This window comes from Erythrolamprus reginae, chromosome 2 (assembly GCF_031021105.1).
Source record: "Erythrolamprus reginae isolate rEryReg1 chromosome 2, rEryReg1.hap1, whole genome shotgun sequence".
Lineage (NCBI taxonomy): Eukaryota > Metazoa > Chordata > Lepidosauria > Squamata > Dipsadidae > Erythrolamprus > Erythrolamprus reginae.
The window spans coordinates 208,706,944-208,734,778 of NC_091951.1; the positions used below are offsets into that span (position 1 = coordinate 208,706,944).

General features: G+C 46.6%; 1 protein-coding gene across 2 annotated transcripts in view; it reads right to left on the reverse strand.

The window, feature by feature from the left end:
• Positions 1–19,523: 19,523 nt before the first annotated feature.
• The window catches only part of LOC139161885 (A.superbus venom factor 1-like), a 100,723-nt gene continuing 92,411 nt past the window's right edge, over positions 19,524–27,835 (reverse strand). For both annotated transcript variants that reach the window (XM_070741581.1, XM_070741580.1), the window contains exons 26-30: positions 25,054–25,143; positions 24,809–24,892; positions 23,400–23,483; positions 21,278–21,413; positions 19,524–19,827 (exon numbers count right to left, since the gene is read on the reverse strand). In XM_070741581.1, coding sequence (XP_070597682.1) covers positions 19,686–19,827; positions 21,278–21,413; positions 23,400–23,483; positions 24,809–24,892; positions 25,054–25,143 — 536 coding nt within the window. In that variant the 3' untranslated portion in view covers positions 19,524–19,685. The remainder of the gene's footprint in view (positions 19,828–21,277; positions 21,414–23,399; positions 23,484–24,808; positions 24,893–25,053; positions 25,144–27,835) is intronic.

The window sequence follows — 27,835 nt, forward strand, 5'->3', positions numbered from 1 at the left end:
TTATATGTATGTTTCATCACTCCTAGTAATGAACTCAGGGAAGTCTGGACTCTGACACTTAGAAAGCTGAAGCTAGCTCTAAATTATTCCTGCTCTTAGGGATAGTTAAAAGAACAAGACCACACCATCCCCTTTTGTCTCTCAGGTCACATAGGCCAATCAGTTCCCCTCAACTTCAGCAGGTGTCTGTTCACATGAGCTTGGTTCTCACACGGGATGGTAGATGTTATGGCTTGCCAGCAGAGGCACCACATTCCTTTAAAAAATATATTTTATTTTATTTATTTGCAACAAACATTACACCATCAATCCATCAGTTTGCCATCTGCATACAAAATTTTGTATCAATATTATCACAATTTTAAAAATATTTATACAGCCCTATTTTTACTGTTCAATTTAACTTATCTTCTATCAAAACATTTTCCTTCTTGCTTTATTTAATTTCTTATCTCCTTTAATCTATATTATTCTCCACCCTATGGTAAAAACACTCCCATATCTTATAGTTTTCCAATTCTTCTTTCCCCTTTATTGCCACTATTAGTCTATTCATTTCTAATATTTTCTTAATTATCTCTCCCTTTGTAGGGATTTTTCCTGCTTTTCAATTTTGCATAAATACAATTCTAGCTGCAGTTATTACATGAATAAATACACATACATTTTCTTTGCTATATTTCTCTGACAAAATAACCAACAAATACAGCTCTGGCTTCAAATCAATATGTTGCAGTGTCAACTTTTCTAACTACATTTGAATCTGTGCCCACAGAGACGGGGAGGGGTAGATAATAAGAGGGGTTGGGAAGTGTGCAGCAGGAGAAAAGTTTTGTTAGGATAAGTTTCGATTTCCCAGGTGTCGGCGAGACTGTTAGATGGGCAAATTCCTGAGAAGCCCGGGAGGAGCATCTTGGACCACCTGATGCATCTGAACAATGAAGATTGGGCGGATGCCCAACAGGGGGGTGGAGAAAGGGGTTTTAGTATGTGGGGTACATGCCATTTTCTTCAGACTTTGCTTTGCTTTCGATTCTTCAAGTTCTGATTTTGATAAATTCACTTTGAACCTTAAATGAAAGAACTCTGAGTTTTATTTGTCTGAATTCTGACTGGCAGCCTTGACAATCCCCTTTTAATCCCGTTTTCCATTATATTCTTTCTATTCTTCCTTATAGGAAGGAAGGACTTCGTTAAAAAAATTATGATGGTGGCACTGTCCCAGGTTTATATGAACATCTTTTGGGATCTTCTGACAAGCAACTGCAGGGATTCACTTAATGACTCTGGCAAGAAAGCTGGTAAAGTTAGGCAGAACTCACTTAATAACCGTCTTACTCAGGAGATAGAAACGTTGGCCTCCATTGGGGTCAGAACAGAAGTCGAGGATTATTTGTCTGACCAGTGCACTCTTTTAGAAGCAGATCAGCAGATCAAGAGTCCCTTTTGAAGCTTCACAGAAAACATCTAGGGGAGAAGGCAGGTAGTCTTTGACTTACAACAGTTCATTTACTGACCGTTCAAAGTCGCAACGGCCCTGAAAAAATTGACTTATGCACCCTTTTCACACTTAGGACCTTCGCAGCAGTCCGATGATCACGTGATCAAATTTTTGCTCCCATTTCATATTTATTACCATTGCTGTGTGTCCTGAGGTCACTCCCTTTTATTTCTGACCAACCCACGTCCAGGAATGAAAATATGCCGCTCAGACATTATACTTTTCCGCCCACACCAGAAAAAAATTAGAGGGAACATTGTTTAGTATCATATGCAAATTTGGCTAGTCCTCACCTAGGTCATCCTGTTATGAAGATATTAAAGAGTACTGGGCCTAGGAGGGGACCTTATAGTACCCCACTGCTTACTTCTCTCCATGTGGACTTAGAACCATTGAGAACTACTATTCCTTATACTTTTAAAACTCTGTAAATAAAATTGCTTTAATTTTACACTATAGATATAATTAATCCCTTTTCCTGTCTAATAAAAGATTGGGATAAATAAATACCCGTACAATGCCAGGTAATCAGCTTGTTTACAGTAAAATGAAGCATGTGGCTCTAAACTTTAGAGGAAAAATTAGTTCTATTTTCAAAGCTTGGTCAGATTTCAAGATTAATGGCATTTCCTTTTGCTTTAACACCCCCTTGTTGCTATTGTGGTGCTGTTATGCACACAATTAAACAGATTGTATGAGATCGCCCACAACATGCATCCATTGGTTTCCTAGAAGATCTACACAAAGTATACCAAAAGTGATCACTTGGGTAGCTGAATTGGACATCCAGTTATCAGGCCACTGCCATACTCTTATAGAAGTTTTGTATATGGATTGAGTACATATGTACGTACTTCTCTGGTGAGTTCCTCCCAGTTCAAACTCGTTTGCCCAAACTGGTAGTAATCCGCTGATGACCTCATGATGACATTACGGAATCAATTCAGTTGGTGCTGGTCCCTGAAAAGCGTCACATTGTTTTGGAATATTTTTTATTCTTTTTGGTGATGGTGGGGAGCATTTTGCAGGAGAGGTGGAGTAACGACACGGACACAAGAGCTGGATTTAAAACTGGGTCATTTTTATTAATTAAATTTGCATAATTTAATTGAATAAATTAGCATAATTAGCATAATTAACTATAACCCTAAAATGGACCCGCAGGGTCAAACAATTGCTTCCGGGGCGGAAAATGATGTCAGAAAAACTTCCGGGGCAACTTATGGGCGTAACTCCATGCTAATCCAGGTGAGGGACCACTCCGTCACCTGAGACATTGCCATGCACTTGCATGTAAGAGGTCCCTCCGGCTAACCCCTACCAGGGGAATTAAATGTGCGGGACCCAAAGACAGGTTCCCCCCAATTGCTCAGGTCGCCAAAACCACAAGCCTTTGGAGAGAACCTGTCAATCATCCCCAAAGATGCCCAACGGAGAACACGTAGTTGCTAAACCACCACCCAGTTTTCCGCCCTAACCTGCCACGGAGTGGGGGTCAGATCTCTATCTTGGCCCCCCGACTCCTCCCTCTAACTGCACCAGTTCGTGCAGTGACTGCTGCAGGTCCTGTAAGAAGATGGTGTTCCCATGGTCTGACAGGTGAACACCGTCAGCCCGGTATAACCATGGCTGAACTATGGTGATGCGGGGATGGGCCACTACAACCCCACCTAACTCTCTGACCACTTTACCCAGAGCCTTATTCACTCTCCTTCTAACCTGGTGAATGGCCCTAGGGGAAATGGCGTCCCACAAATGATCCTCGGGAGGACCAAGACCAGACCACTTACATAGTTGGCCAGGGTTTGCAAAAGACACGCAGGTCTTCGCGGGGCGGGCAAAGCCCAGACCCCTATTACACCCGGTCATCGTCACCGAGGTGTCAGACCAGCCTCCTAGGGGCGACACCCCTTGTGCCGCCGCCCCCAGGAGTAGTAGGAGAAAGCCCTTCTCAGCACAGGCCTCTTCTCCCCATCCAGACTACGCTGACCCATCTGACCCAGACAGCCGGGTCCCCACGGCAACACATGCTATAGATCAGCCAGCCCAAATACCACTGTGGCCACACAGCAACGCCGTCGGTCTCGCCCTGGTGGGACAACAGAAGAAAGCAGAGAAAGGCTCCATAGCCTGACACCCTATGCTAGTACTACAACTAACTGTTCAATCTAGATAGGCAGCTGTCTGCCAAAGGCCAATCCCCCGGATCAAAATGGCCCGGAAAGCCAAACATTCCTGCCCCAGTTGCAACGCCGATACGGAATGAATGCGTTCCATAGCCGGCGGGGTTGATGCCAAATCTACCCAGAGCCCAAGTCACTAAAGCCCAAAACTGATAATGGGACACAGGGGTACCATCCTGATCCTTAAAAGGGGTACCCCTGCTCCGCTCCCCTAAAACTACAGGAATTTGAAAGAGCAGCCGCTGAGCACATAGTCTGATCAGCGGCAGCCGTCATTCTATCCTGATCCTATGAACAACTAATCAGACTCAGGTTGCTTCCCAATGGGGAGACATCCCTTTCCTAGAGTGCAGTTCAGAAACAGGAAGGCACGGAGAGACCTGTCAGCCTGGGAGGAGGCCAGAGCCTCGCTGACTCAAAGGGCCCCAGAAAAACATAATACAGGCCACCTCCTGCAAGAAGCAGGCCTCATACAGAGAGGCGCACAGGATGTACCAGGCTCAGATTAAAGAGCGACAGCTGCTGCATTATCATTGCCTGTCTGCTATCCTCTGGGTGCCCCGGTCGCTCCCTCACCCTGCCAACCAACATCTTCCGAATGCGGAATCACTAACCTACATACTAACATGCCCTCAAAATGCTTAGAGATACCGAGAGGGCCATGGCCCTGATGGCTACAGTCCTCTACTGCCCAAGGGCCCACCCAGGCTCCAAAGGTGGTCGGGGAAGGCTTCCGGTGATGCGCGGGCCCATGGAGCCAGGGTCCGAAACCTGGACAACTGACCCCGGGACAAGGCGTCAGCAATCCCATTGTCTAGGCCAGGAACATGTCGAGCCATAAACAGGGCATTTAGAGACAAGGACCTGTGCACGAAATGGCGGACAAGCCGCATGACCCTGTCATTTTTTGAGGACAGGGCATTTACAACATGGACAACTGCCAAGTTGTCACACCAGAAGTGCACAGTCCTGTCCCTAAACTGCTCTCCCCAAAGCTCTAAAGCTACTACCAAGGGAAAGAGCTCTAAAAACGGTCAAGTCCTTGACCAGGGGAGAGGCAATCCATTCCGGAGGCCAAGTGGAATGACACCACTGTTCACCTAGTATAACCCCGAACCCACGGGTCCCCGCAGCGTCCGAGCATAACTGTAACTCAGCTTCCAAAAGAAGCTCGTGCCTCCAAAAGGACAGCCCATTAAAGTGATCTAAAAAATCCCGCCACACACGCAAGTCGTCCCTGCGCATAGGCGGGTATGATGATGGGGCAACTGCAGCCCCTTCATCGCATTATATAACCTCCAGGAAAAAGCCCTGCTGGGAACAATTACCCGGCAGGCAAAATTAAGGAGCCCCGTGAGTTCCTGTAGTTGCAGAAGGGTGACCTTCCGGCTGCCTAACAGGAAGTCGAGCTTAATCCGTATCTTGACTAATTTGTCTAGGGGCAATCTGGAAGATTGAGCCTCTGAGTCCAATTCAATACCCAGGAAGGTAATCCTGGTAGTGGGGCCCTCGGTCTTCTCAGGGGCCAAAGGTACCCCCAATTGAGCACAAAGGGCTTCGAAGTCCCACATTAGAGTGAAGCATTGCTCCGAACGCGCAGGCCCTGCTAACAAGAAATCGTCGAGGTAGTGAACGACCGAAACCAGACTGCTGCGCCTCCTGAGCGCCCACTCCAAGAAGGTGCTAAAGCTCTCAAAAAGAGAGCACGAGATAGAGCATCCCATTGGCAATGCTCTATCAACATAAAAACCACCTTCGAAGTGGAAGCCCAAGAGCTCGAAGTCGCCTGGGTGTATGGGGAGGAGACGGAATGCTGACTTAATGTCGCATTTACCCATAAGGGCTCCAACCCCACACCTCCTAACCATGGCCACAGCCGCATCAAAAGATGCGTAGCGGACCGAGCAAAGTTCATCGGGAATGAAATAATTCACTGATTCCCCTTTTGGAAAAGACAGGTGGTGAATTAACCTAAATTCACCACTCACCTTTTTGGGGACCACGCCTAAAGGGGACACCCGCAGAGTTGGAGAGGGCGGTTCTGGGAAAGGCCCCAGCACCCTGCCCTCGGCCACCTCCTTCTGTATTTTTGCCCTAACAATGTCTTCATGTCCTACAACTGACCTGAGGTTGTCGGACATGAAAGCTTTCCGTATCCCCACATACGGGATCCTGAAGCCCTCTGAGAAGCCCTGCAGGAGAGCGGCTGCTCTCCCACGAGGGTGATAATCCGCTAACCAGTCCCTCAAAACTTCAAGTCTAATTGGGCTGGGACCCTTTTCCCTCAGCGAGCGAGGGTTGCTTAGCCTGACCCCCTCCCTTTTTATCCTTTCCCTTTTGGGTCTAGTACATACTGTAGTGGCATGGGAACCCCCACAGGTCCCACAAGCATGTCTGAATTTGCAACAGGGGCGAAAACAAGCCCCTTTGCTGAGAATTCATGACATGGGGGAGGGGCGGCTTTCACCACACCCCCCGTGTTTGCTTTAGCCGGGGTGGAAGCTGGAGGCTCCTCCTCCATGAAGTGACCGCTATCTGTGTGGTCACAACCCTCGTTCCCAGACATGTGGGTTGCAGCAAACCACAGGTCGGGAACGACTATGTCCCATGGGAGTGTGGGATCGAATGCCACCTGCATTCTGAAAGCCTTGTCATAGTGACGCCAAATTGAGCCCTTGTACTCAAAATGAGCACGGGCTATTAAATCAATGTATTTGCACATCGAGGCAGCCCTAGCGGGCTGCCTCTGAATCACTATGGAGGCCAAGAACTGAAGCATCTGCTGACTTCCACCTTCTTAGGCTTTTCCCCTCGTACCTCCCCTTCCTTATCCTTCTTGGGGACCTCCCGGTTAAGGAGGGAGAAAAGGTCAACGTATTCCCCCTTCCAAATGATCCCCTTAACTGAGGGATGTAAATGAAACCCAAGAGGCGTGAATGGCAGCCTCCCCGGGTTGGCCCCTGACCTAATGCTGGCCAAAGGATCCCAGGCCGTGGTGATTCCCACCCAGGGCTGCCATCAGGAATTTTGGGGCCCCATACAGCCTAAGTGTCTGGGCCCCCCCCTCCCCGCCATTTTAAAACTACTTTATTTTGCGACATACCAATTATGTATGAAATTTACCTTCTTTGGGGAGGGGTGAAAGGGGAGAGTAAGAGAGGAAGGAGTGAAAGAAGGGAATGATGGAGGAAAGAAGGGAGGAAGGAAAAGGAAAGCAAGAAATGGAGGGAGGAAAGGAAGGAAAGAAAGAAAGAAAGAAAGAAAGGGGGAAGGGACAGGGACAGAGGAAGGAAGCAAGGAAACTTATGAAAGGGGAGAGTAAGAGAGGAAGGACTGAAGGAAGGGAGGGAGGGAAGAAGGTAGGAAGGAGAAAGAAAAGAAGAAATAGAGGAAGGGAAGGTAAAAGAGAGAAAGAAAAAGAGCAAGAAAGAAAGCAAGAGAGAGAAAGAAATAAAGAAAGAAAATGAAAGAGAAATAAAAATAGAGAAGGGGAATGAAAGAAATGGAAGGAGGGAAGGAAGGAGAGAAAGCAAAAGAAAGAAAGAAAGCAATAGAAAGAAAAAAGAATGAAAGAGCAAGAGAGCAAGAGAGCAAAAGAAAGAGAGAAAGAAAGAAAGAAAGAAAGAAAGAAAGAAAGAAAGAAAGAAAGGCAACTTCAAATAAAGGCTCACTGAGCATCTCTCCCTCTCTCTTTCTATCCCTCTTTCTTTCTCTCTCTTCCTTTCTATCTCTCCTCTTCCTTTATCTCCTCTCTCTCTCCCTCTCTCTCTCTCCCCCCTCTCTCTCCCATCTTTCCCTCTCTCCCTCTCTTGCTATCTCTTCCCCCTCTCCCTCTCTCTTTCTCTCTCTCCCTCTCTTTCTCCCTCTCCCTCTCTTTCTCTCTCTCTCCCTCTCTCCCTCTCTCTTTCTCCCTCTCCCTCTCTCTCTCCCTCTCTCTTTCTCTCTCTCCCTCTCTTGCTATCTCTTTCTCTCCCCCCCTCTCTCCCTCTCTCTTTCCCTCTCTCCCCCTCTCTCTCCCTCCTCTCTCCCTCTCTCTTTCTCTCTCTCCCTCTCTTGCTATCTCTTTCTCTCCCCCCTCTCTCCCTCTCTCTTTCTCCCTCTCTCTCTCTTGCTATCTCTTTCTCTCCCCCTCTCTCCCTTTCTCTTTCTCTCTCTCCCTCTCTCCCTCCTCTCTCCCTCTCTCTTTCTCTCTCTCCCTCTCTTGCTATCTCTTTCTCTCCCCCTCTCTCCCTCTCTCTTTCTCTCTCTCCCTCTCTTGCTATCTCTTTCTCTCCCCCCTCTCTCCCTCTCTCTTTCTCTCGGCGGCGGCAAGGTCGTCAGCTGTGAGGCGGAGCTCCGGAACGGAGCACTGACAGCGGCGGCTAGACATGTTGCTAGATGCCGTAAATGCTGTCCAGCCACCACGGTCAGTGCCTCTGTTCCAGAGCTCAGCCTCCACCTCACAGCTGACCACTCTGCCGCTGCCCCACGGCTACTACCCGCTGCCTGCGACTGCTGAGAGAAAGAGAGAGGGAGAGGGGCCTACTACTCGCTGCGGCTGTCGCTGCCGCCGCCATCACCCTCCCGCTGCGCGCCGCCCTTCCGCTGCCGCTACCCTCCCACCAGCCCCAAATCGGAGGAGGGAAGGGGAGGGAAAGGAGGAGCCACCCCGCCGTAGCGGCTTGTAGAAGAGGGGGGCAGCGGCGCGCCCAGCCGATCAGGCAGGGGTGTGTGTGTGAGTGAGTGAGTTGCGAGGAAGGGGCTGGAGCAGCGGCTGCATCGCCCAACGCCGCCGCCCCGGGAAAAGGTAGAGCCGCGTTAAGGTCCTGCCGGCATGTAGAAGCCCACGGAGAAATCCCACAACTTCCGCATTGACGCTCTCCTGGCCGAGGAGCCGGCGCGGCTGGTGCCCAGCGTCTCCCCGGAGAGCTCCACCAGCAGCCCCGGCGCCTGCCTGCGCACCGAGACGCCTTCGTCCTGCGCCCCGCCGGGCTTGGTCCCCCTGCCCGCCGCCGCCTTTGTCCCCAAGCCTGGCTTGCTCAACCTGCCCCCGCCGGCCTCCCACGGTGGCTTGCCAGCCATCTACCCGCCTCTGCTTTATCCAATCCCAGCTCTGGCCGGCCAGCACGCCGCCTTCACCTACCCCACGAGCCCCAAAGCTCACCTGCTGCAGCCGCCAGGGAAGCTCCAGCCGGGCGGGGCGCTGCAGTTGCCGGAAAACTTGAAAGGCGCTAAGAAGGAAGCTCAGCTTCCTCTTCTCACAACTTTTTGAACAATTAGGGGCCCCGGCCTTCTGGCGCCAAATTTGCACATGCGCAAAAGGGCCCGGTCTTGCGGGCCCTCTAATTGGTCAATTTCACCGGGCCCGGTACGGGGCTCCCAGTAATACCCGTCTATTGGCGGCCCTGCTCCCGCCCCTGTCTCAGCTGACCCCGATGGTGATGTCGTGGCAGGGGTCTGCGCTAATGCAACCAGTAGCCTGAGGGGCCCAAACCTGGCTACAAGTGACCACTGGTGAACCCATGAAGTTGACCCCACTCCCGAAACCCGGGGGAACAATGGCCTGTCCGGGCAGCGGGAGGAGCGGTGTAGATGTTGGGTGTGGTGCGATCCAACCTGCCCCCAAAGGGGTAGAAGCCATCCAGGAGGGCCCACCTCCTACTGAGCTAGGCGATGCTGTCATCTGCCTGGACTGGACCATCTGCCCGGCCTGGGCCGCTGATTCATCTGGTGCTCTGCCTAGAGCCGCTGGGGCTGACGGGGTGGCGCCTCCTGGCCCATACACCGACCTCCAACGGCCATCCAGGTCATCCAGTCTCTCGAGGACCCTAGACCAGGAATGAGCAGACATGGTAGAATCATTAATAGGGGGACCCGATCTCCTGCCCCCCCTCCAGGCCCCTATGTGTGGGGCCTCCTGCTCCAATCGAGCTCTGGCCGAGGGCCTCACAGCCCTCCTAGGCCGAGCCACATACATATCCATGGCCTTCTGCCTTTTATGTGTACTGTACTGTTTTTTATTATTGTTGTGAGCCGCCCCGAGTTTGCGGAGAGGGGCGGCATATAAATCCAATAAACCTAAACCTAAACCTAAACCTTTATGGGCCATCGGTAAATAGCAACAAAATACCCAAGCCAAATAAGGGTAAATAAGGCACGCGAGGTCCCTCGTGGCCACCAAGACCCAAAGGCTTGAAATCCATGTGAGGCCTGCTAGGCCGCACCCCCCCCCCTGTTGCAGCCGCCACCCCCCCCCCCCCAGAGAGGCCTACAAAAAAACCCCAATAAGGGGAAAGCCTAGGCGGGGAAATGCAAGGCCCTCCGTCCCGACTCCAAACCGCACGAAAAGGAAGCCTTCGACGAGGCTCCTCAAAATGGCGGAGCCACAAGGCAGCAGAAGATGGCTGCCGAGGAGAGCAAACAGCCAAGCCAGGTGTTTGCCTGCTTAGCCGAGTCCGGGGCAAAAAGGCAGAGCCTGAGCCTGCCGGCCCTTATATAGGGCTTGCAGGCTCCTCCCTGGACTCGTGGGACTGCCTTTTAGGGGCCATCGGTAAATAGCAACAAAATACCGAAACCAAATAAGGCACGCGAGGTCCCTCGTGGCCACCAAGTCCCAAAGGCTTGAAATCCGTGTGAGGCCTGCTAGGCCTGCGAAGCCACCCTCTATTTTGGCCGAGATCTCGCGAAGCCTTGCGAGATCTCGGCCCTTTTAAGCAAAATGGCGGCTACGCCGGCAGCCGCATCCCCCGGCCCTCCTGCAAAAGCACCGGGGGATGAAGACACCCAGCGGTATTCTCCCAGGGTTTTTATTTCTGTGCATGTGTAGAAGCTGAGTCTTTGGCACTGTGCATTCGTGGCCATCTTTTTTTTTTGTCTTTTGTGTGGATTTTTTTAAAAAAATTGGCATTGCACGTGCACGTAAAGCCTGCGGGCATCCACGAAGCGCAGCATCATTACAAATAAATAAATGCTTTGATAATTAATAGTTTTATAAAAAATAATTAACAGATAGCTGGTTTTTTTCCTTGACTTTTATTGATTGTCAGAGTAGTTATTTGCATAGGTGATGTTGTATCAATGCAATAAAGTTTCAGGTTGCTATGGGACTCCAAAGCCAAGACATGTCACATGATAAGAATATTCTGCAGAAATTCTAGAGAACTCTCTACTGATGACCTGAAAGGAACCAGGAAGCTACTGTCAGGTTCAATCTGAGCAACAAAATCCATTTTCATAGTTCTCGTGGCCAAAAAGCTCACGTAACAACAGTCCATGTTCTGTCATTTTACCTTGGCAATGCACTGCTCTAAGTTTTTCCTTAGATTCAAACATTATTGCCAAGTTTAACTTTTAAGATTTTCAACAACCAAAGCCTGTACTCTAAATCTACTTTAATTTCAGGTTTAAGATGACAGGCAGGTAGTCTTCAACTTACAACCTTTCGTTTAGTAGCTGTTCAAAGTTACAACAGTATTAGAAAAAGTGACTTCGGACCATTTTTCACATGGCCATTGCAATATCCCCATGGCCACATGATCAAAATTCGAATGTTTGGCAACTGATGGCATGATGGTATGGGTGAAGGAATGGGGGAACTATCTTTCTGTCTAATTGTTTTAGCATTCAATGCTAAAGAAAGAATGTCCAGAAAGAAGTTGAAGCAGTTCTATCTCCAGGATGTGAGCAGTCTGTAGATATTTTCCCAGCCCTCTTTCTGGTTCATGCAGTGTACAGATCTTCAGTGGAAGGTAGAGTGGTTGCAATTTCCCCCCCTGTAATTCTAGTTGTCCATTGAAGTCTGTACCTGTCCTGTTTGGTTGCTGTGGCAAGCCAGGCAGTTTTGAGATACAAATGACAGACCCAATAATTCCTCTATAGCAGTGATTTTCAACCTTTTTTGAGCCGCGGCACATGTTTTACATTTACAAAATCCTGGGGCACACCACCAACCAAAATGACACAAATCTAAGAAATAAATAAATAAATAAATAAATAAATAAATAAATAGACAGACAGACAGACAGAAAGACAGACAGACAGACAGACAGACAGACAAACAAACAAACAAACAAACACACACACACACACACACACACACACATACATAAATAACCCCCTCATATATACAATCCCATGTAACATCCCCTTATAAATACAGTCAATCATCAATCATCCCTCCTCAAATTTATACCACTGTCTCATTTCTGGGTACTTCTCCTGTCTTTCCCCCTTTTCTCTCTCATGTTTTTCATTTCTCTCTCTTCCTCCCTTTTCCCCTCATTCCTTCTCCCTCTCACTTCTCCTCTTTTTCCATCCCTGTCTCTCCCCCCCCCTTATGTGTGTGTGTGTATACACAAACGAACCATTTCCAAAACCAGTTGAGGGCTGGTTTTTTTTTCTCTTTTATTCTTTTCAAAAACAGGTGTGGGCTGTTTCTTATTATTTGGGTGCTTTTTATCATATTCTTCAAGAATCACCTCTCTCTCTCTCTCTTTTGTTTCTCTCTCCTCTCATTCTCTGCCTCAATCGTTTTCTCATTTCTCCTTTTTTCTCCCCTTTTTGTTCTCATTTCTCTCTCTCTCCTTTCCTCTCCCTATCTGTCTCTCTTGCTTTCTCTCTCTCTTGCTATCTCTTTTTCTCTCTTGCTTTCCTTCTCTCTCTCTCGTTCTCTCTCTTATTTTCTTTCTCTCTCTTCTTCTTCTTCTTTCTCTCTCTCATGCTTTCTCTCTCTTGTTCTTTCTCTCTCTCTGTTGCTCTCTCTCGTTCTCTCTTATTTTCTTTCTCTCTCTCTCATGCTTTCTCTCTTGTTCTTTCTCTCTCTCTCTGTTGCTCCCTCGTTCTCTCTTATTTTCTTTCTCTCTCTCTCTTCTCTCTCTCTCTCTTGTTCTCTCTTATTTTCTTTCTCTCTCTCTTGTTCTCTCTCTCTCTCATGCTTTATCTCTTGTTCTTTCTCTCTCTCTCTGTTGCTCTCTCTCTCTCTTGTTCTCTCTCTTCCTTTCTTCTCTGTGGAGGCCGGCAAAGGTTTTCCTTAGTTTGAATGTTCTGAGCAAGCTGGCAGGGGGATAGGAATCAGCCCCTTTACTGACAGCCCGGGACGGGACTGTGAGAGGGGTGGGCGTTCCCACAGCACTCGGAGCGGCTAGCCGCCGGATCGCCAGTGCCGCTGCAGCCACCACTGTGGGAGGAGCCGCGCCCCAAGAAAGCCGGAGAGAAGGACGGATCGGGCGGACGGGGACAGCCACAAGTGGAAGCCTCAGCCCTGGAGCTCCCACTTGCAGAAGCCGCCCCTCCCCTGGCTATTGCCTGCCACCGCTATTAGGGACGAGAAGCCATGGGCGTGAGGGGGCTGACTTTCAAAGCAACCTTTGCCGGTCTCCCGCGGGAGGGTGCCAATAGCGGCGGCGGCAGCAGGCAATAGCCGGGGGGCGGCTTCTGCAAGTGGGAACTCCAGGGCTGAAGCCTCAGCCCTGGAGCTCCCACTTGCAGGAGCCGCCTTGCGGCACACCTGACCGTGTCTTGTGGCACACTAGTGTGCTTCGGCACACTGGTTGAAAAACACTGCTCTATAGAACTCTATTAGCAGATCCTTGAGCAATCACATGGCCAGTGCAACTGGCATGAGGGAAGGAGGAGACCGCTTTTCCACCTTCTTCTGCCTGCTTCTCTTCCTTTCCTCATGCCAGCCACTCCATCACTCCATTGCTCCACTGCAGCGAGTGCCCAGGATCCACTTTGATAGTGTGTGTGTGTGTGTGCCCCCCCCGTGATTTAACAACCAATTCACCCAGGGTCAGATTGGTCATCATAGGAAGCTCATCCTGCATGTGCAGCAGAGCTGGAGATGACCAACCTGATCATGGGTGAACCTGTTGTTAAATTATTTGAATCCCACCACTGGAAAGCAACTTCCTCCTTCCCACATGCCAGCCATGTCCATTTCTCCAGCCCAGCACTGCGCTGCAGAGCTTGTCCCATCCACCACTGCTAGATGTCTTGCTTCCTCCAAGAAAGGTGGTCAAAGAAAGAGAATTCCATCATGTGCTGAATGCCATAATTTGAACCATGACTCCCTAAGATGCCATCTCTGTCACTGGATGAAGTGAGGAGGGTGACTCAAAGTAGCAAGCACCTCCAGCCCCAACAAAGTGGAAGAAACATGAGAGCACCATCCCACCCACATCTCTTCATCCACGTACCTACTCTGCCTCTTTCTGTACTGCCCCTCCCATGCCGGGGATCCCTCGCTGGAACTGTGCATATGTGAGCAGGGGAGGAAGGGAAGCAAGTCAAGACTGGGGTAAGGGAGTGACTTACTCCTTTGCCAAAGTGGTGCCTTCACTATCCCAGAGTGGAAGGAAGAAAGAGAGAGAAGCCCATGGGGTCATTGGCACCTTTCCTCAGCAGCATCTCAATCCCTGGAGGATGGCAGGTTAGCTCCTGGCCTGACTGGTGGCATTGGCTGAGCCCAAGGACACACAGAGGGGGGGGGATGAATAGGTAACAAGGGCACATGGCTGACAGTTGGCTTCCAGAACCAGAGAAGGCGGTGAAGGGAAGTAGTTGGGCTATCACTGGCTTTCATTGGGGTGCAGGGAGCAACACAGGGCTCACTTGCTGTCTCTTCTCCCCTCGCCGGGCATGGCAGGGCTTCCTGCCCCTCAATTAGCCACCTGCCTCCCTTTATTGATGAAATTTGGGGTGGCAAATAGGGAGGGGTGGGGTGGGGTCGGGGAGGAAGGCTATTCAGTCAGTTTGACAAACTCCAGAAAAAATCAACAGATTTTAACAGATTAAAAGATTTGGAATGGACTGCGTAAATCATCCAGTCCAACCCCCTGCTCAAGCAACAGACCCTACACCAGTGATGGCGAACCTACGGCACGGGTGCCACAGGTGGCACATGAAGCCATATCTGCTGGCACACAAGCAGTTAATAATAATAATAATAATTTATTAGATTTGTATGCCGCCCCTCTCAGAAGACTCGGGGCGGCTCACAACAATAATAAAAGACAATATAACAGTGAAACAAATCTAATATTAAAAGAAAAAATATATAAAACCCCAGCAGTTAAAACCATACAACACATACATACCAAACATAAACTATAAAAGCCTGGGGGAGGTGTCTCAGTTCCCCCATGCCTGGCGATATAGGTGGGTCTTGAGTAATTTGCGAAAGACAAGGAGGGTGGGGGCCGTTCTAATCTCCAAGGGGAGTTGATTCCAGAGGGCCGGGGCCGCCACAGAGAATGCTCTTCCCCTGGGGCTCGCCAAACGACATTGTTTGGTCGACGGGACCCGGAGAAGGCCTACTTTGTGGGACCTTATCGCCACCCCAGAAATAGATGCCCCCCTTCCCATAGTTCCGTCTAAGCTGAGCAGTGAGCAATGGCTCACTTAAAAATCATCATCAACTCAGAGTTTTTCAAACCTGCCCAGAAGCCGAGAGGGAAAGAGTGAGAGGGAAAGAGTGCCGCCCAGTCCCAAAGGGACTGCCACTCAGACACTATACTTTTCTGCCCAACCCCCCAAAAAATTAGAGGGAACACTGCCCCTTCCTCCTGCCTCTCCATCGCCAGGTAGTTGCCCTATCTCACATCCAATGTGCCTGTGTGTGCCGACCAAATGATGTTTGGCTTGTACAGAGGCTCTGGGAGGGCATTTTTGTCTTTCAGAGAGCCTCTGGGGGATAGTGTTTTTAACCACTCCTGGCTCCAGGGAAGCATTTGGAGCTTGCAGAGGGCAAAATTCGAGCCTACTTGTCCCACCAGAAATTGGGAAACAGGCCGTTTCCAGCCTCTAGTCTAGAGGACCTCTTAGGAGTGAGGAAAGCTGTTTTCCCCTCCCCAGGCATTGAATTATGGATGTGGGCACTTGCGTATGCACAATAGTGAGCATGCACACTCTTTTGGCACCAAAGGAAAAAAAGGTTCACCATCACTACCCTACACCATTTCCAACAAATGGCTGTCCAATTTTCTCTTGAAAGTCTCAAGTGTTGGGGCTATCACAACCTCCAATGGCAAGCTGTTCTATTGGTTGATCGCTCTCACTGTCAGAAAGTTTCTCCTTATTTCCAGGTTGAATTTCTCCTTGGTCAGTTTCCATCCATTATTCTTTGTCCGGCTTTCTGGTGTCTTGGAAATTGCCTGACCCCCTCCTCTCTGTGGCAGCCTCTCAAATATTGGAACACTGCTATCATGTCTTACCTGGTTCTTCTCTTTGCTAGACTAACTATGCCCAGTTCTTGCAACCTTTCATTGTATGTGTTAGCCTGCAGTCCCCTGATCATCCTGGTGTCTCTCTTCTGAACTTTATCTAGAGTCTCGATGTATTTTTTAAAGTGTGGTGACCAAAACTGGATGCAGTACTCTAGGTGTGGTTTAACTAAGGCTTTATAGAGTGGTATTAGTACCTCCCTAGACCTAGATTGCATTCCTCTATTAATAGAGTTTAGGATTATATTGGCTTTTTTGGCTGCTGCTGCACACTGCTAGCTCATGTTTAGCTGTCCACTAAGACTCCAAGATCCCTCTCACAATCGCTGCTATTGAGTCTGGTTTCACCATTTTATATGTATATGTTTGGTTTTTCTTACCTAAGAGTAGGGCTTTACTTTCTCTGAATTTCATTTTATTTGATAGGCTCCGGTATTCAAGTCTGTCAGGATCCATCTGGATCCTGGGCATATCTTCTAGGGCAGTGATGGTGAACCTATGGCACAGGTGCCACAGGTGGCATGTGGAGCCATATCTGCTGGCACACAGGCCGTTACCTTAGTTCATCTGCAATGTGCATGAGCATGCCAGCCAAATGATTTTTGGCTTGCCAAGAGGATCTGGAAGGGCATTCTTGGCTTCTGCAGAGTCTCCATGGGGATGGGAGGGCATTTTTGCCTCTAAAGCCTGGGGAAGGCAGAAAACGGGCCTACCAAACCCATTAGAAGTTGGGAAATGGGCTGTTTTAGGCCTCCAAAGGGCTTCCAGGAGGGTGGGGGAGACCATTTTCACTGTCCCCAGGCATTGAATTGTGGGTGTAGGCACTTGCACATGGGCGATAGCACACACACATGCACTTTCAGCACCCAAGGAAAAAATGGTGTGCCATCACTGCTCTAGGGTGTTAGGTATTCCTGCCAGCTTAGTATCATCTGCAAATTTGGTTAGTTCCCTTCTATTCTCTCATCTAGGTCATTTATGAAGATATTAAACAGTACTGGGCCTAAGACCAGGGGTGAAATGCTCCTGGTTCACTCATGCCTATTGGTCATCAGACAGCCAGTTGCAAAGGTACCGCGAGGCTCCACCTACCAACCCTGATGCCGCCCTTTGGGTTCTTTTATCCTCTGCGCATGCACAAAGCATTCTGTGTATGTGCCAAGGGTAAAAGAACCCAAATGGCAGTGTCCGGGCTTGTCATGAAGGCAGATGGGAGGAGCCTCACACTGCCTTCACAACCAGCTCTCTGATGAAAGAGCAAACAGGAGCATTTTCTCTCTGTCTAAGATGGAACCTTATGGTACGCCACTAGTGATGAGCGAACCGAATTCGTACAATTCGGGTCCATACCAAATTTTGCGGTGTTCGGTACACCAAACCCGAACCCGAAATTCTTTGGAACTTTGGACAAAGTTCGGGGTTGTGTTCGGCGTTCAGAGTTTTGACGTCACCGGAAAGTTGCTAAGGACGTCAAGGTGATCACTTCCTGGATTCCAAGAAATCCAGGACGTGATCACCTTGGCGTCCTTAGCAACTCTGCCCCCGGAATCTCTTCGTGGGAGGGATTCCCCAGCTCCTTCAAAGGGAGGTCTTCACGTAAAAATCAACATTGTTATTTTTACGAAAAAGGATGCCACAGCAGCACTGCAAGCAAAGGGAGGTCCTTTCACGTAAAAATAAACATGTTTATTTTTATGTGAAAGGACCGCTCTTTGCTTGTAGCGCTGCTGTGGCATTCTTTCGCATAAAAATAACAATGTTTATTTTTATGTGAAGACCTCCCTTTGAAGGAGCTGGGGAATCCCTCCCACGAAGAGATTCCGGGGGCGGAGCCTTGACATCACTGGCAGGTTGCTAAGGACACCAAGGTGATCATTTCCTGGACATCGCCTGGCTGTCATCTTCTGAGAAGAGGAGGAGAAGTTGGGCGCCGGTGGTGGCGGAGGAAGGTGCTTTTAGAGTGCCGGCAGAATTGTTTCAATTTTTCTCTTTCTGGCTTTGTGCCATTTCTTTTCTCCTCTCCCCGATAATTTGGAGGGGAGGAGAGAGAAAGAGCAGCACGCATTGGGAACTGTGGGGGGGGGGGAGAGAAATGTTGATTTAACCCCTCCAAAAGCCCCTTCGGCTGGCTGGGTTTGCTTGGAGAAAGGGAGAAGGACCAAGGAGAAGCCGCTGCCTTTTGTACGATTTTATTTTGTCCCAAGTCAGTGAGCTGCAAAAACTGGAGCCAAGCAGGAGAGGTGGGACTAGACCATTTCTGGGGCAAACGGGGGAAAGCCCAGCTGAAGCTTTCACCAGTGGACCAGAGCTGTGCTGGAGAGACGGATAGAGCTCTCCTGCACAGCTCCAGTCTGCTTTTTAAAATAATTACAGATAAAGAGCTTTCCCCCGTTTGCCCCAGAAATGGTCTAGTTCCACCTCTCCTGCTTGGCTTGCAGCTCACTGACTTGCGACAAAAAAAAAATCGTACAAAAGGCAGCGGCTTCTCCTTGGTCCTTTGTATTGTTTTAAACTCACAATTTTAATAAATCAAATGGTTATCATCAAATTTTTCTATTGTTATCTTGTTTATCTGCAAACCAACATATAAAATGTATTCACTTATTTCACAGAGCTTACCTTTAATCAAATCTCATATAGCTAACTTATACAGGGTTAAGTATGTTTCCATTTGAAGTAACAATACTTACTTTATTACAAAATTACCTCTTCTGTTACTAGAAATGAATCAAATTTAAATGGGTAACGTATTTTACTTGTAAAATATATTGCCAGGTTGCTGGAAGGAAATTCTATTTCTAAGCACGAGAGAAAGCCACGGTCACCTGAAGTGGTTCACCTTGGAGAAAGATCATGTTTCCATCCCATTTCCCTTCCAAAATTCCCTTCTCCCCTCCTGCCCCTTCTCTCAGTGCCTGTTTTCTGCATAGGAGCTGCATTCTTGCAGTGATTGGTTCAGCCTGCTGCCAATCGGGCAGCCAAAGGGCGTTGCCGGCTAGGCTCTAGCAAGAGCAGAAGCAGCCATCAAAATCAAAGCCTTGTTGTAGCCAGAGCTGTCACGTTTCCTCCCCCCCTGCCCCCCCCCCCCCGCATTCTGGCTGCATGCATGGCTTTGGAAAATGGGTGGGCTTAAAGGGAACAGTGCTTCAGAAGTTGTGAATGCTGCAACACTGGAAGATTTTAAGAAGTTGTTGGATAACCATCTGTCTGAAGTAGTGTAAGGTTTCCTGCCTAAGCAGGGGGTTGGATTAGAAGACCTCCAAGGTCCCTTCCAACTCTGTTGTTGTTGTTGTTGTTGTTGTTGTTGTTGTGGTTATTATTATTATTATTATTATTACTATTATTATTATTATTATTATTATTAAAAGGTAGAAACTGAGCAAAATGCAGAGATCTATCTATTCTATTTACTGGGATAAAATTACAAGGAAGTAAATTTATATTCTACATTCTGTTGAGCTATGCCACCTAATTGTCTTCCTTAACCTTATTAATTCCAGTTATTATTCGACAAGTAACTCAACCATCCATCACTAAAACAGTACTTTATAATCTTCTCTGAGAACTTCAATTAATAAAAGAATCAAAATAACAAAAAAAGAATGTCACTGCTTATTAACAATCAACAGGATACCAAAGTAAGAAATCAATTATTTATTTTATGAATAAACAATTTTGAAGGAAAATAGAAGAGCAAAATGATACAAAATTAAAAAAACCAAGAGGCAAAGTAACGTATATATATTAGCTCATATATCTGTTTTCTGAGAGTATTCTTCGTATCATTGATTCTTCTAAATTTTAAGTAGGGCAGCCAAAAATAATCAGTGCGTTGGACAACTGAACCAAGTCCTCACACAAGTTCTGGAATTCTTCATTCAGGCATTCATTCTCATTGGGCCATCTCTCGATCCAGGTGTTCTTTGTAATGAGGTAGGAAATACTGGAAAGAGAAACAGGATAGCTAAAAACAGCCCTGCAAAGAAATTAGTTCAACCGTCTCTTGTTGGAACAATGTGCTGGGCATGGATTGAATCTAAATATAGTTTTTAAACATTCCTTGCTACGAATATGACATTTTAATTTAGATTTTGTTTTTAGGGTCAGAAAACAAACTTTTCTTTTTCCTTAAAATCCAAATCCTTAACTGAATTCTGGAAAATTCAAATGGTTCCTGCTATAAAACATGACTGCTATCATGACACCCTTGGGAGTTGCAAGATTTGACAGCATACAGCACAGATGTAATGGATGAATGGATGAATGAATTCAATGATAAATCAGTTTTATCTCATAGATTGTTTCTCCCCAATCTAAGATTTTATGATTTTCAGTTGAGACAAATAGCAGAAAATTGGATCTAATTGCTAAAGGTGTATATTATCAACAAAAAATTAGAAGTATGCAACCCAAATGGAATGAAAAAACAACCCCAAGATAGAACTTCTCAAAGTCAACTAGGCAAGGAGAATAAAAGATGCATCAGATTTGTGACAATTAAGGCAATCCTAAATTCAAGGAGACTTTTTAAGAAGTGTGAAAAATCCTTATGTTGCTTTGAAATGTTAAATCACCCAAGCAGTGTTTTGATTCTCGTCAGGTAAATGAGTATCAGCTTTAATGTTTCCAAAAAAACCTAAAACAACAAGTGTATGTTCCTAAACACACAGTGATCTACCAACTCTTTTTCAGTTATGTTTGAGTGTATAGAGAGGAGCAGCCCTTCCCCTGCTGAACTGTCTGCACTATATAAAAACAATGGTGGAAATAATTCAGTCCAAAGTGAAATGAAATGATTGGACTAAGTAGGTCTAGACTGCAAAAATTTTGGCAACCACTAGACAGTAACAAAGACATGGAGACAACTTTTATTCTTTGCTGAGTGAAAGATCTCACATGTTTGGATCCATTGCAGGCCTGAGCTGGAGGCACTGAGAAATTTGAGGTGTGATAGAAAAGACCCCTCCAGGACATAGAGCATATGGACTTTGTGGCTTGAAGCATTTGGGCAAAAGCATTAGATATTCCCAAATAGATTTTGTTGGGCAGATGGTGCTATCTGTCTATCGAGTCTACGGAGAGGGGCAGCATACAAATCCAATAAATAAAATAAATAAAATAAAAATAAAATATCCATGCATAAAGGAATTTGAAAATCCTAGTTAAGGTTATTGTACAGTCTGCCCTACAATATCATATGCAATTTACACAAGTGAGTGACATCCAATAAATCTGAAAAAGAATGGCTATTTTGATATTAAATGATTCAGATTATGATTGCTTTCAAAGATATAACACAACATTCTATGGTACTGTAAATATGTTTTTAGGTGTTCTATGGATTTGATAGCAGAAAAACAAAAAAAAATTGAAAACAATAGTGAAATACGTACTCATCTTTCATGGGCCACAGGTCACTGCTGAGACCCCAGATCAAATAATCATTGTCCAGCTTCAAATTCAAAGCCTCCTGGCATTTCCTTTGACTTGCATACTGGCGGGGCTTTGCTTGTGGATTTCGATCAGTGCCTGCAAAAATTAGATAGAATCTGAATACAGTGGTACCTCTACCTAAGAATGCCTCTACTTAAGAACTTTTCTAGATAAGAACCGGGTGTTCAAGATGTTTTTGCCTCTTCTTAAGAACCATTTTCTACTTAAGAACCTGAACCCGAAAAAATTTCCCAGTAAATTTAAGAGCAGCATGAAGGCTTGGCCAGTTTCCTGCCATTCCCCCTTTAATCCTGGCCATCTCGGGCTTTTCTGGGCTGCCAGAGGAGCCTTTCGGTGGTGCTTAAGAAGGCTTTGGCAGAGTGAATGAAGCATTTTCCTTTCTCTGGGTGCTCAGAGAGGGAATAAACTACTTCGCTGCGGTGACTCTCTCACGCTGCCTCCCATACGCCCAGTTGCCTCCCGGAGCATCTGGGAGCAGAAAGGCAAAAGGGGGCGTTTTGCCTCAGCCAGATCAACTTGGCTTCAGCCAAACCGAGGAGTCACCACAGTGAAGGAAAGGCTACAAAGCGAGTGTGCGAGAGGAGAGGGGAGCCCTTCAGCATGGGAAGTAAAATGAAGCAAGTAGGAGCAGCAGCAGCAGCAGCTACCTTTCAGTCAAAGGAGCAGGAGGTTCCCCCCTCTTGCCCACCTGGGTTTCTCTCTCTGGCGCAGTGTATGGGAGGCAGCCTCGCACTGAGTGTATGGAAGGTGTGTACGCCTCCTCACCGCCTCAGAGTTCCTCTTTTTGTTTTTAAGCCCTAAAGTTTTGGATTTTTTTTTTATTCCCCTCACCTCACTTCTTCCTTCAGCAGCAACTGTCCTCCTCCTCTTTTTCCTCCTTTTCCTCCCACCCAAATTCTGAGCTTTTATTTCTTTCCTAATGGGTTTGCACACATTATTTGCCTTTACATTGATTTCTATGGGAAAAATTGCTTCTACTTGCAAGCTTCATGTTTATCACCTTGGGGCAAACAAGCTATCTTCTCAGCTCTACTTTTTCCTTAGAGAGGCCAATTATACACAACAGAGATATTGGCTCCTTTCTCTTTTTCTGATGTAACTTATCCCTAGCCCCTCATCCTCACAGACAAAATCCTGAATCCTTATTTAAAACAGAAACATTCTGTTTAGATAAACCCTGTGGTGAGTTTGAATAACAGTGATAATGATGAGGAATAAGATGTTTCCTCTCTTTAAAACACAGAAAAAGAGTGGAGAGATCAATTTAATGGCATATTCCTCTTACAAGCAAAAGAAATCACCAGACCTGCATCAATTTCTGCATCTTGACTGTAACCAGAAGCATTAAATGGGTGACTTTGTTTTAAGAAAGCAGACCGAAATCCCATTATTCCTTTTGATTATTCATGAATAAGGGAAGTCTGAAAGAATTACTGAAACACATATGTGAGGAGGATGAATCCTAAAGTGTTACAAACAATTTTGGGCAATATTCAATCATACACATTTTGAGAGAACTTCTGTCTGACTGCCAATGGGAAATACTTTACAGTTCCATAGAAACGTGAGCTTCTGTGCAATAATATATGTCCTACTGACACTTTAGGTTTTTAATGGCTTCCCTCTTTTAATTTTTGAGAGAGTTACAGCATTCTCACTCAAGGAAAATTCTGACCATCGAGATGAAAATTCAGCAGGCAGGTGAAGTCAATATCTCAGTAACTCCGACTCTGCTGCCTTCTCTAGAAAGCTTCAAGCCCTTGGGGTGATTGGGTTCCTGTCTGATACATTTGGGGGTATGGATGGTATATCAACTGGATTCAACATCTGTTTTTGCTCTTTATTCTTTTTTCCTATTCCATTACTAATTTTACTATATTGCATTTATTATTTTGTTTGATTTTATTCTACACTGCCCAGAATCAATTAAGACTGGGGTGGCACTTAAATTGAATAAATCAAATCAAATCAAATCAATTAGACCAATGTGAACTTTCAAATAGGGTTCAAATGAACTTTCAGATTTGAAAGAAAATGATTGTTTTAGGGTTAAATTCTTACCTCCTTTAATAACTTCTAAAACTTCCATGACATAGGTAACATTAGCATCATTTTCTTCTATTCGAAGCAGCTTGGTTTTGTAGACTTATAAGAACAAAGACAGAAACAAAACTCATTAACACAGCTGATTATTTTTCACCACGAGTGGCATAATTAGTGAGGCACAAGTAAAGTACCTTTGGGACAGGTACTGCTAACGTTTCCACCTAGACTATGAGTACTTCCAGGCTGGATCTTTGTGGCAGTCTAGAATCCTCCAGGTGAGGCCACTGAATACCAGCTCCAATGTGGGATACGTGGAAGCAAAGTGTATATTTTCTCTGGAGATGCCCTAGTTCTATGAGTGTGATACTATTATCAGTCATGGAAGGTAGCCCAGATATGAAGTATGGCTGGATGGACTAAAAAATACTTTATTGTAAGGTTGCATTAACAGAAACTTGCAAGTCTCAAAGTACATTACACTTCCCTGTCCCTTTCAAAGCCCAGGAAACTAGAGAGGGTCATTTGGGAGACATTTGCAACACTTGAATTCCTTTTGTGTAGGCTAAGTGTTTCAGAGAAGACTGTTGTGTATGTAAATAGAATATGTAAATAGTTTATGGAAATGACTTAATATGGATTGGCTAAAATGCGGGCCGGGAAATTCAAGAGGTTGTCAAGCCGCACCTCTAGTGTAGAAAATTTAAAAAGGACAGCACAGCCGCAAACCGGCATTCTTGTCGATATTTTGTAGCTATTGGTTTCTAGCTATTTTGCTGCAGTTCCATGCCCGATCCCCAATAAAACGAATCAGATCAGATCAGCATCCGTGTATTATTACAATATAACAGACACCCTCCCTAGTTTTCCAGAAATTAAAAAAAGAGGATGGGAGAAATACTTTCAGTCTTCATGAATCTGTTTAATGTAACTTTATGCTAAAGATCCTGCTGATGTGCCTGGATGCTCTTCCTGACTGGGCTACCACACGGGGCTAAGCTTCCAAGAAGTCCTTTCCCCCTTTTCTGAAAACTTTCACCTCTGGGTTTTGAAGTTTGGGCCATGCAGATTACTGAACTTTGGCTTCATGCTGCTTTTTGAAGAATTGAAAAGTGAGTGTGTGCAGCATGGAAATGTTCTCTGAACCTCAGTCTTTTGGCTCTGCTTACTCATTGATACAAATCTATTTCTAGGAGCCCTGAATTGTTATATGATGCACCGGAGGGTAAATAGAACACCAACAAGCAGTACCATGCTCACTAGAAAAATATCACTGCAGGTTAAAGGTGTGTATTCTGAGGGTTAAAAAAATTCATCTTATTATGAATAAGTTCAAAATGGCTGCTCCATTTCTTCTTGATAATTAGTAGACCATTAACAATGAAAGACATCACTACCTTATTAATAAGATTCTACAATATAAATACCATAATCCACATTTGGTTTGCAAGCTTTTTGAATTCGTGACTGAAGATCAATCTCTTTCTGCTGGTTGAGCAAGGAACAGGTTTCTTCAAGAAGGGAAAAGAGAAGACAGTATGTTGAATTCACCGTTAAGGGTACATGTTCTCATTTAAAAGACGTTGCTGGGAAAAATATTCCATACTATCTTTTTACCAAACCTTTGATTTTGGTGTTTGGATACAAACTTTATTTAATGATTCCAACTTACCTTCTGCACATCGGCAAATGTTGCCACGACATATTTTATTGAGAAGGCCTGTTCCTTTATCTGGCTGGTAGAACTTGGAACATTGTTCATCTAAAGGAAGAATTAAAAGTTATGCCCATAGGTCACATCAATAAATCTATGATGACTACATTATTATTTAGAAGAACAAAGGATAACCCATTTTCTCAAGGAAACTTTAAATTTGGGGCATGTCTGACCTGACAAGGCAATGGAAATTTATCAAGAAAGTTGCTTGACTGATTGAGTTTTGTTAAGCATTTACCTGAGAAGCAGAGAGTGCTACAATGCATCAAGAAATGTAAGAGAGGATATCCCATTATCTCATGGGGTTAGGAAGTTGGAACATGAATATCTATAGAATTCTGCTCCTTTTGTCTAATGGCAATGTATTGCCAGCTTTAAGCATGTATGTGATGCCACAATCAACATACAAAATGGGTGGGACTTGTGGTTTGACGGCACAATGTTTACTTTTGTCATTCTAATCCCTCTTGATATCTCCTGAACATGCCACTTTTTCACAGTATAAAATAGACTATAGGTTTTTTTAAAAAAATTATTATTATTATTATTATTATTATTATTATTATTATTATTATTATTATTATTAACTAGATTTGTATGCCGCCCCTCTCTGGAGACTCAGAGCGGTGGTGGTAGTCCTCAATTTATGACCACAATTAAGCCCTGAATTCTGGTCATAAGTCATTGCTGTTGTAAGTTGAATCTTCACATGACCAGACTGAATTTTATAATCATTTTAATTATGGTCAGTAAGTAAGTTAAAGCAGTTGTTATCTAATCATATAGCCATTAAACAAACCATGCGGTTGTAAGTCTGAATCCTGCTTATCAAAACGGAAGGGGGTTTGCCAGAAGACTATCTGCATTCATGATTCGTATAGTCTGTTATAAAACCAATGTCTCCTACAATTAAGGCTGTTCCTTATGCCTATGAGGAGAGGATTTTTTTCAGATCTCCATCTAATCCTAATGATCCACTCCCCCGAGGCCTTTGCTGATATCTTAATGCCCATACATACAAGAGGTATCCGAAATAGCCGCATGTATACTTGTACAACATGGGGTTAAAGTGGCACATAAACCTGACTAAACGCTGAGGAGGAGAGTAATACACCCAAAAGAAACTCTACCAAAGGAGGAAACTTCCTCAGTAATTTACTGTATAAACTGTAGAAATTGTGCAAGCCACTATGTAGGAGAAACGGCTAAATGATTAAAAAACAGGGTGCACGAGCATAAACTAGTGTTCCAACCACTGTACTCTCTAAGATGCATGCCTGGGCGCCCGTGCACCCCAAAACACCCCCGTGCACCCTTTTCCAAGGCTGCGCAAGGAGCCGTGGCCACCCCCACCATCCTAGATCAACTAGACCCATATTGAGGAGCAGGGCCATGAATTTAACTTCCAGGAGACTGAGGTTCTGGCTCATGATGAAACAAGTGGTAAGTGCTGGCTCAGCTGCTACAAGCTGTATTGAAACTTCCTGGTTAATTGGTGGGGTAACCTCCAATTGCTGCAACACGCACACAGAGCAAACTAACATATACCATAAACACATGACCAGACCACAAACCCACAGCCAACCCAAAACCCAGGATGTTTCCCCACAGACATACATTACAAAACAGCTGACTAGTCTGCAGACTCCAACTACTCAAGATATCACCCCTAATCCACAAATATCATCTAATCCAGCGTTTCCCAACCGGTGTGCCGCGGCACAGTAGTGTGCCGCGAGACACTGCCAGGTGTGCCGCAGAGCTACGGAAGCTCCAGCTGGGCGGGGCGCTGCCGGTGCCGACCTGGAGCGCCCGCTCGCAGCTGTCCCCCGGCTCCTGCCCGATGCCGCGGTTTCCGGCGCTCTCCTGCTGAGCCCCAAAGAAGGAAGGCAGGAAGAAGAAGGAGAGCTTCGTTCTTTGCGCCTTTTTCCCACCTTCCTTCTTTGGGGCCCAGCAGGAGAGCGCCGGAAACCACGACATCGGGCAGGAGAGGACAGGAGAGAGCGCGGGCCGGGCGGGGGCGCAGAGGCGGGCCGGGGCTGGGGAGCGCCCGGGGGTTGCCCTTTTGGTTTGCGGCTGCAAGCGCGGCTCCCCGAGGCAGGCGGGCAGGCAGCTTCCCTCCCTGCGCCTTTCCCAGCTGCAGCCGCACCCCCCCGGTCCCCCCGCCAGTGCCCTCCCGCCGGGCCCTGGCGTCGGCGGCAAGTGTCCTTTGGGGCCTGGCGGGAGGGCACTGGCGGGGGGAGCGGGAGGGGGCGGCTGCAGCGGCCGCAGGCAGTCGCGGGGAGATGGCGGCGGCGAGAGGGAGCTCCAGGCGGCGGGAGCTCTCTCTCTCTCTCTCTCTCTCTCTCAGCTGACTGCAAGTGGGAGCCCTGACGGTGGCGATTGGACGTGCTGCTGGACGCCGTACTGCTGGCGCTGCGGGCTTGGCATGTACGGCGTCCAACAGCACGTCCAGCTGCCGTCAGGGCTGCCGCTTGCAGTCAGCTGAGAGAGAGAGAGAGAAAGAAAGAGAGACATATAAGAGAGGCAGAGAGAGAGGCAGCAAGAGAGGCAGAGAAAGAGACAGAGAGAGAAAGAGAGGCAGCAAGAGAGGCAGAGAAAGAGAGACATAGCAAGAGAGGCAGAGAGAGAGAGAAAGAAAGAGAGACATAGCAAGAGAGGCAGAGAGAGAGAGAGAGAAAGAAAGAGAGACATAGCAAGAGAGAAAGAGAGACATAGCAAGAGAGGCAGAGAGAGA